This window comes from Cannabis sativa, chromosome X (assembly GCF_029168945.1).
Source record: "Cannabis sativa cultivar Pink pepper isolate KNU-18-1 chromosome X, ASM2916894v1, whole genome shotgun sequence".
NCBI lineage: Eukaryota > Viridiplantae > Streptophyta > Magnoliopsida > Rosales > Cannabaceae > Cannabis > Cannabis sativa.
In genome coordinates, this window is record NC_083610.1 from 47,525,300 (window position 1) to 47,538,260 (window position 12,961).

The 12,961-nt window shown below is 32.4% G+C and overlaps 1 protein-coding gene and 1 non-coding gene across 2 annotated transcripts; one reads left to right on the top strand and one right to left on the bottom strand.

The window, feature by feature from the left end:
- Nucleotides 1-2,130: 2,130 nt before the first annotated feature.
- LOC133032246 (uncharacterized) lies at nt 2,131-6,414 on the bottom strand. Its single transcript, XM_061106125.1, has one exon. The coding sequence runs from the start codon at nt 6,412-6,414 to the stop codon at nt 2,197-2,199; it is 4,218 nt and encodes a 1,405-aa protein (XP_060962108.1). The 3' UTR covers nt 2,131-2,196.
- Nucleotides 6,415-6,472: 58 nt separating this feature from the next.
- Nucleotides 6,473-6,579, top strand: LOC115703280 (small nucleolar RNA R71). The gene has a single exon (XR_004009057.1). It is a non-coding gene; the product is annotated as a small nucleolar RNA R71 (small nucleolar RNA).
- Nucleotides 6,580-12,961: the final 6,382 nt, after the last annotated feature.

Here is a 12,961-nt window from a genome sequence, read left to right on the forward strand (position 1 = left end):
AAAAAGTATGAAAAATTGAAGAAAATTCAAAAATTCTGAAACTGTACGGACAGTTCTCAGATCGTGTGAAACTATCAAGACAAATTTCCGATTTTGTCAAATCTTCAAAAATCATAACTAATTCAAATAAAATCCAAATTGAGTTCTGTAAAAGGCTAACTTGCTTAATTTTTTCCATACTATCCAATAAAAATAATGCCAGAACCGAAATAACAATTATTTTTCACGAAAATTTCACAATCATCAATCAATCATCAAATAACACTCAATACAACATGATACCATCCAAAGAACATACAAACAATCGTTTTAAAGTCCAAATTACATGTAAGTAAATCAATTACCATGGCTCTGAGGCCAGTTGTTGGAATTTATTTTACCAGGATCTTAGATCTACTCACAAGTATGTTTATTAACATCCTAAATATGAACTTTCTAAAACGATAAATTAAACACATATAAAGTATTAGAAACCTTACATTGGGTGCAGCGGAATATAATGACTCCTTCCGTTCAGATATCTAGCCCTTGATTCCTTTCTGTAGCAGAGCATTATCAATATCTGAACCTGGATCTCTTTCTCTGAATCTTTGATGCTGAAACTCCTTTCGTCGATGATCTTTCTTCACGATCTTCCTCACTATGATCGAGGGTATCACTGATGTGTGTGGGCACTACTCATACACTAAGGATTTCGAAATTATCAAGGAAGAAGAGAAATAGTGGTCATCTAAAGATATGGAGAGAGAAGGCTCAATTTTTCGAATAGAAAAAGTCAAGAAAAGTGTAATTTTCCCCGAAGCCTTCACTATCTATTTATAAGCATTCCTACTAGGTTAGATTTGAATTATATGGCATTAAAATAATGAAAAAATCAGTTTAAATTTCCTACAAAAGTGGCTGGCCCTAAACTTAGTGGATTGGGCCTTGCTTTTTGCAATTTTGCAATTTTAACACATTTTGTATCTGATTTTCTCAAAAATGCCAATTTCCTAATTCAACCATTTAAATGCCAATTCTAACTATTTAATAACTATAAATAATTATTAAATAATATTGTCATTTATCATATTTATTAATTGAACCATACAAAGTATCATAATTAACAAATATGCCCCTATAAACTCTTTCTTTACAATTTCGCCCTTACTTAGTGAAAAATTCACAAATAGACATAGTCTAATTTGAGAATTATAATTGATTAATCAAAACCAATTACATGAGTCTTACAAGCAATATTATCTCAACTAGTGGGGGGACCATGGGTCTATATAACCGAGCTTCCAATAAGTAGATCAAGAATTTAGCACTAAAATTCACTAACTTATTAATTCTTCGTTGAATCCACGCATAGAACTTAGAATTGCACTCTCAGTATATAGAATGCTCTATATGTTCCACCATATAGACACATCATTAGTTATCCATTGTTACAATCCTAATGTGATCAATGATCCTCTATATGAATGATCTACACTGTAAAGGGATTAAATTACCGTTACACCCTACAATGTATTTATTCCTTAAAACACTTGACCCCGTATAAATGATATTTCAGCTAATGTGAAATGAGTACTCCACCATTTATGTTCGTTTGGTCAAGCTCGAAGGAGATCATCCTTTGCTTACTATTTGCCAGATAGAAGCTATAGATTCCATGTTTATGCTAGCGCTCCCACTCAATTGCACTACCGTGTTCCCAAAATGTACGTATCACCCTGACCTAAAAGTAGGCTTAACTAACAAATCAAAGAACACGAATAGCCTTTCAAGATTGAGCCTAATCATATCAGGATTAAGATCATTTGATCTAGGATCAACTAGGCGATATTGACTTGAATAGATATTACGGTAAGTTTAATAAATCTAAGTCAAAGTTCAATATCGGTCCCTTCCGATGCATACTCCATGCATCCAACCTGAGCTTTACTTTAACCAATGCTCTGGAAAGAACATAGCACTTCTCCAAATGCAAGTAAACTCTTGTTGTAGATTATCATATCGCAAAACCCCCGTGTCTGATAAATCTAGGAAACTTTATTCACATAGTCATGTTTACTTTCCAATGTGTTGACGGCACAATAAACAGGATCAAGTATGTGAAAAGGGTTTCAAATGAATTTATACATTATGTACATATAATCATGAAATAAATCATGTGAACCATGCAACATTAAATGTTATTTCTGATCTATATTAATAAACAAATCTGATTATATTGAAATGAGTTTTATTTAGGGCATAAAACCCAACACATAATGCATCAATGAGTCTTAGGGACCAATCTTTCCTAGTGGGGTTGACAGTTTTCTCTAGGATGTGCTTAATCTCCCTATTTGATATCTCAACTTGGCCACTAGTTTGTGGGTGATAAGGTGTAGTGACTTTATGTGTAATGCCATATTGTTTCATTAAATGTTCAAAAGGCCTATTACAAAAGTGTGTACCATTATCACTAATGATCGCCCGTGGTGAACCAAATCGTGAGAAAATATTTTCTTTCAAAAACTTAAGCACAACTTTATGGTCATTAGTGTGACATGCAATAGCTTCTACCCATTTAGACACATAATCAACACCAACAAGAATGTATAAATTACCAAAAGAATTAGGAAATGGACCCATAAAATCAATGCCCCAAACATCAAATATTTCAACAATAAGAATAGGATTCAAAGGCATCATGTTTCTCCTAGTTACACTTCCTAATTTTTGGCAACGCTCACAAGATTTACAATGCATATAAGTGTCATGAAAAATAGTAGGCCAATAAAATCCACATTGTAAAATTTTCAAAGCAGTTTTCTTACCACTAAAATGTCCACCACATGCATGATCATGACAAAAAGATATGATTTTAGATTGATCACAATTTGGAATGCATCTTCTTATTATTTGATCGGGGCAATATTTAAACAAATAAGGATCATCCCACATGAAATTTTTCACTTCAGCATAAAATTTAGATTTATCTTGTTTAGACCAATGAGAAGGAATTTCACCAGTGACCAAATAATTGACAATATCAGCATACCAAGGAAAAGAAGATACATGCATGAGTTGTTCATCAGGAAAAGTTTCAATGATAGTGGTGGAATCATGATTAAGTTCAACAACAATTCTAGACAAATGATCAGCTACAACATTTTCAGAACCTTTTTTATCACGTATCTCTAAATCAAATTCTTGTAAAAGCAAGATCCAACGAATTAAACGAGATTTAGCATCTTTTTTCGACAAGAGATATTTCAATGCAGCATGATCAGAATAGACAATTATTTTAGATCCTAACAAATAAGACCTAAACTTCTCTAATGCAAACACAACAGCAAGCAATTCTTTTTCAGTTGTAGTGTAATTCAATTGAGCTTCATTTAAAGTTTTGCTAGCATAGTATATTACATGAGGTAACTTGTTAATTCTTTGTCCTAAAACAGCACCAATTGCATAATCAGAAGCATCACACATTATTTCAAAAGGAACGTTCCAATCGGGAGGGCGAATAATAGGTGCACTAGTCAAAAGGGATTTCAATTTTTCAAAGGCAGCATGGCATTCATTATCAAAGACAAAAGCATTTTCTTTTCCAAGTAAATGACATAAAGGGCGTGAAATTTTGCTAAAGTCTTTTATGAATCTTCTATAAAAACCGGCATGGCCTAAGAATGATCTAATTTCTTTTACTGTCTTAGGTGGAGGAAGTTTTGAAATAAGATCTACTTTTGCTTTATCAACTTCTATTCCTTGAGATGAAATCACATGACCTAAGACAATTCCCTTTTTAACCATGAAATGACATTTTTCCCAATTAAGAACTAAATTCATTTCTTTGCAACGAATTAAAACAAGAGAAAGATGGTGCAAACAATCATCAAAAGAATTTCCAAACACAGAAAAATCATCCATAAACACTTCAAGATTTCTTTCAACCATATCAGAAAATATTGCAATCATACATCTTTGAAATGTTGCAGGAGCATTACAAAGACCAAAAGGCATGCGACGATATGCAAAGGTTCCAAAAGGGCAAGTAAAGGTAGTCTTTTCTTGATCTTCGGGGGCAATGGGGATTTGGTTATATCCCGAGTACCCATCAAGAAAGCAATAGTAAGCATGGCCAGCTAATCGTTCAAGCATTTGGTCAATGAAGGGTAATGGGAAGTGGTCTTTCCTAGTGACACTATTCAACTTTCTATAGTCTATACACACTCTCCACCCAGTTTGGACTCTAGTAGGGATTAACTCATTTTGTTCATTTTTAACAACAGTGATCCCAGACTTTTTTGGAACAACTTGAACTAGACTAACCCATGGACTGTCAGAAATAGGGTAAATGATCCCTACATCTAACATTTTAATTACATCATCTCTTACTACCTCTTTCATGTTTGGATTTAATCTTCTTTGACTTTCTCGGGAGGGCTTAGCATTTTCTTCTAAATGAATTCTATGCATGCACACAGCAGGGCTAATTCCCTTAATGTCTCCCATGGTCCAACCTATGGCCTTTTTATGTTTTCTAAGGATATCTAACAATTTTGTTTCTTGTTTTTCATCTAAATCAGATGCAATGATAACAGGATAGGTGTTAGACTCTCCTAGAAATGCATATTTCAAAGTGTCGGGCAAAGGTTTGAGATCTAACTTTGGTGGTTCAGGAGTTGACTCAACATGCTCTAATGGAACACATGGTTCAATTTTGGCTTTCCATTTTTCAGTATCCATTAGTGGGGTAGACTCAAGCAAAGAATTGACATCATGAATAAAATCATCAACATTTAAGCACATTCCAAACATTTTTGCATAAGTTTCAAAAGATTCATTCATGTCCATTTCAAACATATTTTCCGTGTTAATCATGTTTACTTCATGTATTTCCTCACACTCAACAGATTTAGCAACATTAAAAACATTCAATTCAACAGTCATGTTTCCAAAAGATAATTTCAATACACCATTACGACAGTTGATAATTGCATTAGATGTAGCTAAAAATGGTCTACCTAAAATGATAGGTATTTGAGCATGAGCATTTTCAACAGGTTGAGTATCAAGAACAATGAAATCAACAGGAAAATAGAACTTATCCACTTTAATTAAAACATCTTCTATAATACCTCTAGGAATTTTCACAGAACGATCAGCTAATTGAAGTGTTATAGAAGTTGGTTTTAATTCTCCTAGACCAAGTTGCTTATAAACAGAATAAGGCAATAAATTCACACTAGCTCCTAAATCAAGTAAAGCTTTGTTAATAAAATGATCACCAATGATGCATGAAATTGTTGGACAACCAGGATCTTTATATTTCACAAGGCTTTTATATTGAATTATGGAGCTAACTTGTTCAGTTAAAAATGCCTTTTTTGGAACATTAGTGTTTCTTTTAACAGTGCAAAGGTCTTTCAAGAATTTGGAGTAGGCAGGAATTTGTTTAATGGCATCTAAGAATGGGATGTTGATACTTACTTGTTTAAACACTTCTAAGATGTCACTATATTGGTTGCCTTTTTTGAGTGGAAGTAATCTTTGTGGAAAAGGAGCTTTTGGAATGGAAGGAAGAATTTGATCATTATCTTTTGACAAGTCATTTGTGTTGGAACTTTGGCTTTGGTCTTTTTCAACTTGAGGTGTGTAATCGGGTTTGGCAATTTGTTTTCCGGACCTAAGTGTTGAAATCGACTTGGCTTCTTCTTTATGACTTGGGACTCCTACTTCATATTGGCCTTTAGGATTTGGGATGGGTTGGCTAGGAAATCTCCCTTTTTCTCTCTCAGTTACGGCATTGGCAAGTTGACCCAATTGTGTCTCAAGTTTGGCAATGGATTGAGACTGATTTTGCATGATTTGTTGGGTGGATTGCATGAATTGTTGTAAAGTGTCTTCTAAGGAAGGCTTTCTTTGTGGAGGGTAAGGTTGACTTGGTTGGGCATGATTCGGATTTGGCATGTTGAATTGGTTTCCTTGGTTCATTTGTGGTTGGTTTTGTCTCCATGAAAAATTTGGATGGTTTCTCCAATTAGGATTGTATGTGTTAGAAAATGGGCTATCATTTGGTTTACCATATGAATGTAATGCATTAGCCTCTTCGGAAAATGTTTCAAGAAAAGAAGGACATGATTGATCATTATGACAAGCACTAGCAAAAACCTCTTTTTTAGGTTGAACATGAGAATTCATAGTTTGACTTATGACTAAGGCTTCTACTTTTCTTGCTAATTTTTCAAAAGATGTTCTCAAATCAGTTTCTTCTTTAATTTCATATTTCCCTCCTCTTTTAGGTGAATTATTTGCTCTAGACCTAGGCTCAGAATAATTCCATTGTTGTGAATTAACAGATAATTCTTCAAGAGCTTCCCAAGCCTCTTGCCCTTGTAATTTCAAAAATTTTCCAGTATGCATAGATTGAATCATTTGTCGGTTTGAAGGGGTTAAACCATCATAAAAATATTTTACAAGTCTCCATTTTTCAAAACCATGGTGGGGGCATTTTAATAATAAATCTTTAAATCTTTCCCAACATTCATAAAATTCTTCATTATCTTTTTGATAAAATTCGGAAATTTCTCTTCTTAAATTATCAGTTTTGGACATGGGGAAAAATTTGGCAAGAAATTTATTAAAAAGTTGATCCCAAGTTGTTATGGTTCCGGTTGGAAGTGAGTTTAACCAAGCTTTGGCTTTATCTTTTAAAGAAAAAGGAAACAACCTAAGCTTAACCGATTCATCCGAAAAATTTTGAAAACGAAAAGTTGAGCAAATTTCTAAGAAATCTTTTACATGCATATAAGGATCTTCTCTTTCTAAACCATAAAAAGAAGGCAACAATTGAATGATTGATGGTTTAAGTTCAAAATGAGTGGCATTAGTAGTAGGCAAAACAATGCATGATGGAGCATTAGATGAAATAGGTGAAAAATATTCAAGTAGTGTTTTTTCTTGCGCAATATTAGGTTCTTGTTCCATTATGCTTAATTTTTCAAAAACACTTTCAATTTCACCTAAAGTTACTACTCTTTTTACCAAACGATTTTTAGAATCACGTTGCCAATGATGCATGCAATGTAACAAATTTCACAAAGAAACACAAATAACACACAATAATCTCAAGAAGACAAATTTCTGATGTGGAAGATCAGTTATAAACCGCAACCACAGAGCATACTTATAACACAAAGAGATTATGATTTTTTTGTAAATTTTTAATTTTTCAATTTTTTTTTGGTTTGACTTGTTCCCAGGCCTATTTGATTCCACTTACTCACGACTTAATAACAACTCCCCGGGGTTAATTATTAAGTGTGGATGGGAACTTTGCCAAATTTCCTTTAAGCAAAAATTGCTTATGTTGAAAGAACAAGCTTTGTTTTTAATTTTTTTTTTCAAGTATTTTCTTAAGCAAAGTAAATAAGATTACAACTAAATAAATACAATAAAAAATGACAATAATAATGATAGATAGTTATATTAAAGTTAGGAGGCACAAGATGCCATCAACTACCAATAAATATGTATATATAGTATAATATATAATATATAATATATAACAATATATATGTATAACTTCCCTTTTTTTTTCAACTTTTTTTTTTCGATATATTTTTTTTAACTTTTTTTTTTTGACGAAAATGAGAAAATAAAAAAAAATAACTAGTAGAAGAGTATTACTTACCTTGTAGAAAGATCGTTTCTTTCTAGCAACTCCCCGGCAACGGCGCCAAAAACTTGTTGTCCTCAAAAGTGAGTGTTTTAATATTTATACTCGCAAGTGCACGAATCGTTTCGGAATATAGTGTTCATGTAAGTGCAAGGTCGAACCCATGGGAGTTGACTAACATCAAAAGAAACTATTTCAAACAAAATAAGAATATTCTAACCTAGCTCCAAATATTTGATGGGATTTTAGTTTTGCAAAATAAAATAAAAGACAAGCAACTAAAATACTTAAGATTAAAGATGAGTGAGTATGAAAATGATTTTCAAATAAGATGTGTAAAATAAGATTATTAAGATATTAGAATCCACAAAATGCAAGTTCAATAATATTTATAAGTATATTGATTCCCAAGTTTTAGATATAGTTGAAATAAATCTCACCATATTTTCCAAAATATATTTTTCATTTAAGTACAAGTTATTTTCAAAAAGGTAGGATTTTTCTTCACTTATAAAATGTATAATTTCTAAGTATTAAATGTGTTACAATTTAATGAAACTACACAAAATCAAAGAAACTATGTTTAGGCAAAATATAACACTTATATTCTAAGAATTAGATGTAAACAATTTAATGAAAGACATTTAATCAAAGAGTATTATATTTTTGCATAATGAAGAACTAAGTAGAAATATGCTTTAACAATCAAAAATACATGATATTGAAGATGAAAAAGACATATTTTTGATAGAAAAATCCATAAACTTTATAGCACAAATGGGAAATCAACATACAAACATAAACACTATCTAGTTACATTTTGCTTCATCATCATCTTAATAATCTTGAAAAAAGATTAGAAGCTCATAACTAGATAAAAATTACAAAAGATAAACATACTTGACATGCTCTTCAAAGTGTAAAAATGGTAGAAAGAAAATGGTAAAAATGAAGAGTGTGGAATGGAGAAGTGTTTTGGGTTGAAGAGGTGTTTAGGAGGGTGAAGAGATGTGTTTTGAAATGGTCTTCCAACACCATATTTATAGGCAAAATTAGAGAATTAAATTAATCAAAATAAATAAATAAAATGATTAATTTAATTAGTGTTGGGAAGAGAATGGATAAATAGAGTATGTGTAAGAGTATTGGAAAAAATAAATGTTTTGTAAGGATGTAAAAGTAGTGAAAGGATAGGGTAAAAAATAAAATAGGAATGTTTATTTAGGTGAAATAAATTGGGAAGAGTAAATAGAGTATTTATGTGTAATATGTGGGAGAAAATGCAATTTTTGGTGTTTGTGAATATAATTTTGGGATAAAATAAATCAATTAACACTTCATTTCTTTCTTCTTCTTTTTCTTCAGCAGGTGCCACTTGGCGCGAGCTGGTTCGTTGGGAAGGAGCTGACGTGCGTGAGGTGGCGTGCGCTGGTTGGTTGGGCGCTGACGAGGTGGTGCCAGCTGGGAAGGAGGCAGCTGCTGGGCGCACGCGTGGCAGGTCGTGATTGGAGCTGAAGCTGATTCGTGGGGCCCGCGTGGAAGAAAAGCAGCAGGAGAAAACACATTGTCACTCTCGGCTGTCTGGGGTGTGCCTCACGCACGCTTCTGGGCCTTTGGATCTTCACACGGACGGCTTCGATTGGAGCTTGCAGTTGACCGAGAGTGGGTCTCTTCTTGGTCAAATCTGATATTCTTTTACAATTTGTATTTTTGACCCCACTTCTTCAAACTTTCTTCAATTTAATCCTAATTTTCACCACCAATTACACCTAAAAATACATAAAAAAAATTAGAAACTAAAATAAAGTAAAAAAATAATTACCACATAACATATTATCACAAATTAATTATAAAAACACACAAAAACATATAAAATTACAATAAGGCTAATAAATTCAAAAATAGTTCAAAACTTAATAAATTAATTAAAAACTTAAGAACTAAACCAATTTTTAGTAAAAAAAATGTGAAAAATAACTCTAATTTCTAGAGTTATCAAATACCGGCGGAACCCGCCGGCAATAATCCGCCGGAATTAGTCTTTTCAAAATTTGGGCGGTAAAAATCCCGCCTAAACTATTAGAGGCGGATTTTCCGCCGATAATACTAAAGTTCCGTCGGGAATACTAAATTTAAATAAATATTTAATTAATTTTTAATTATTCAAAAGTAATACCGGCGGAATGCCTTTTCCGTCGGTAATAACCCCATTAATACCGGCAGTTTGGCTCCGCCGGTATTACTTCCGCCGGTACTGAGTAAAAATGTTGTAGTGTGGACAAAGCCACTCTTGACTGAAGATTTGCTTTTCAACTTATGGTGCAATCATTGATTTGAAATACAAATCTAGTTTGAGACCTTTGTATCCAAATTACATGCATAGTCCGAGTCTACATACCTTAACACTTCAAGTTTTTTAGTGTTAGAGCAGTAAACTAATCCAAGATTTGAGGTCCTCTTTATGTACATCATCATACATTTGACAGCCTCCCAATGTTCTCTTCCTAGTTTACTCATGCACCTGCTGATCACATTCATTTCATGGCACAAATTTGGTCTAGTGCAGATCATAATGTACATGATGCTATCCACCACACTACTATATAAAATATTTTTCTTGTATTCTATTTCTTTTGCTATCTTTGGGCTTTGAGTGACAGAGAGTTTGAAATGCTGAGCTATTGGAGTTGTTACTGGTTTGACATTATTTTTTAGTATTGTTTTGACTTGTGTAGTTTGGTTTTATTAAAAAAAGTAAAAAAAAATAATAAACCAATTTCTGTAGTTACAGTTATGATATCTAGCAAAAGAAAACTCACGACTTTTAATTTTTTTTTTATGGTATTCCTCATTCTTTATAATGATTTATCCCATAGTTTTAAAAGAGAAATTTGGTTTAGTATGTTTTAAATGTAAAATATGTTGTGTTAATATACCACAAAATTCGAAATAGTATATATATATACTTTTAATATTTTTTCCTCCCAAAAATACTCTTACATTTCAAAAAAACTTCTTTCTCTCACTCTCCAACATTAACCCCGATCCAGAACCCTTACCGTGAACACACAAACCCAGAACCCTGGTCGCAAGGCCTCACCATCTTCTTCTCTCACAGCCTCTCTTGTTTTTGGCATTTCTTTCTTCTGGTTTACCATTTTTTTTACGATATTTTACGATACTTAGCGATGTATATGCAATGATAGAATAAATCTGAGGTTAGGGATGAAGTTTAGCGATGATTTGCGATATTTAGCGATAATATTAGCGATGTGTTTCACGATATTGTGAATTGGAGACATTTAGCGATGTATCATGATTTCGCAATGTTTCACGATATTTAGCGATGTTTCGCGACATCGTCAAAAACTAGAAAAAAAATGCAGAAAACAAGCGAGTTGAGAACTCAGATTTTGGGGCTTTGGGTTTCATGATTTCTCTTTGTAGCTTTGCGATATTCTCCTCAGTTTTGTCCTACGTTTCGTCTTCGGAGTGGGTTTCGCCGGAGGTGGTGCGGTGGTCGCCGGTTTGGTCTGGGTCTAGTTCGGTCTGGTTCTGTGGTCGTGGGTATCAGTTGGGTTTGGTGAGAGTTAGAGAGAGAGGGAGCGAGGGCCAAGAGAAAGAGGGAAGATATGAGGAGGGTATTTTGGGATTTAATTAATTTTAGAGTACTAAATTCCTATGCATTTTAATGTGGCATACTACAAGACCATGAACAATTTTTAAGCATGAATTGTCAAATTTCTCGTTTTAAAAAAAATTCTTAAAAAACTGTCATATTTAGTACAATTAAACTGAAGTGTTTTTTAAAATTCTTACAGTTTTATAAAAACACTTTAGTTACTACATAAATACTATCTTAGTGTTATACGTAATTAATAAGTAGTCCTTTTTGTGTGCATTGGTTTGTTTATGTGGTTGTTGTTACTTGTTTTGTACCATATTTGGTGTTTTGACTAGTTTTTGTGCTTGGTGTATGCTTGTTCGTACCGTATATAGTGATTTCTCTTGTATGGTGGTTTGTTTAAGGTTTTCTTAGATTCTTCCTAAGAAGGGTGTAAGATAGCAATGACATCCTCAACGTCAGCTCCAGAAATATCAAAAATAAGTTTTAAGTGTATTTTCTCACTCACTTGGTTTTTCAAGGATCATGGATTTTAAGGAAAAAAGTTTTATTACAACTCATTTTCTTAAATTAGTATAATGTGTGGTAGAAGTGACTGTGAGACTTCTAAGATAAGTTATTTTGCTTAATAACAATTATAATTTGGAGTGCTTTTCTAGCACAGGAATTTAAATTCCTTTTTTAATGAATATTATCATTAAGTAGAGTGTTACATTAATTAAATTTTATATATTTTTATAGATGTGATTGTTGCTTTTCTCACTTGATTATTAAAGTATTCAAGGAGCTTGAACCGTTGATCTCAAAAGATAAGTTATAATTATCACATTAGATAATTTTAGTTTTATTATTCTTCTTATTTTGATACTAATATTTTCTTTATTTGTAGATTTTTTAGTAGGATAGACACACATTTAGAGATTTCTTTTCTGATATTAAAATTTCATTGTCTAGCTTCTGGGGGACATCTATTTCTCATGTCAGTTGCAACGTTAATGTTGCAATCCATAGATTGATTTAGCATGCCCTTAGAATAGACAGTAGACTTTTTTGGATAGAAAGAATTTCTTTACTTTGTCTCTCGACGTTCTTTTCTCTAACCTACAACGGTTACCCTTAGAAAAAGAAAATGCATGCCATATATATTAAGATTTTTATTTTTTCCCAATATTTTTATAAATAGCCCATATATATTTATATATATATAGAAATTTCACAATGGTTACATTAAATATATAACCGTCATTGAATTACTATTGAATGACAATATTAGCCAATATATATTGTTGTTATAAAATAATATAAAGTAGATGAGAAGAAAGAAGAAGAAGATGAAGAGAGCAAAAGAAATTGAATGAGAATTTCTGAGTTGTTTATTCCAATGGGATGAACCCCTATTTATACAAATACAAGAGTCAAATATTAAGAAACTAAGAAACAGGGAAACTAAGAAAAGAGGAATGTTGATTACAATTAATAGTAATAAATAAAAGATTTGGACATCCACATAATTATTATTATTTATAACACTCCCCCTTGGATATCCATGATAACTGCCTTATTAAAAATCTTGTTGAAAACTTGATCAAAAGAAAAGGAGTATAGTGTAAACTAACTTCCCCTCATTTAGGCATTCGTAGAGAGATCTTCTAATTGATGAATTTCGATCTTGTCTACCG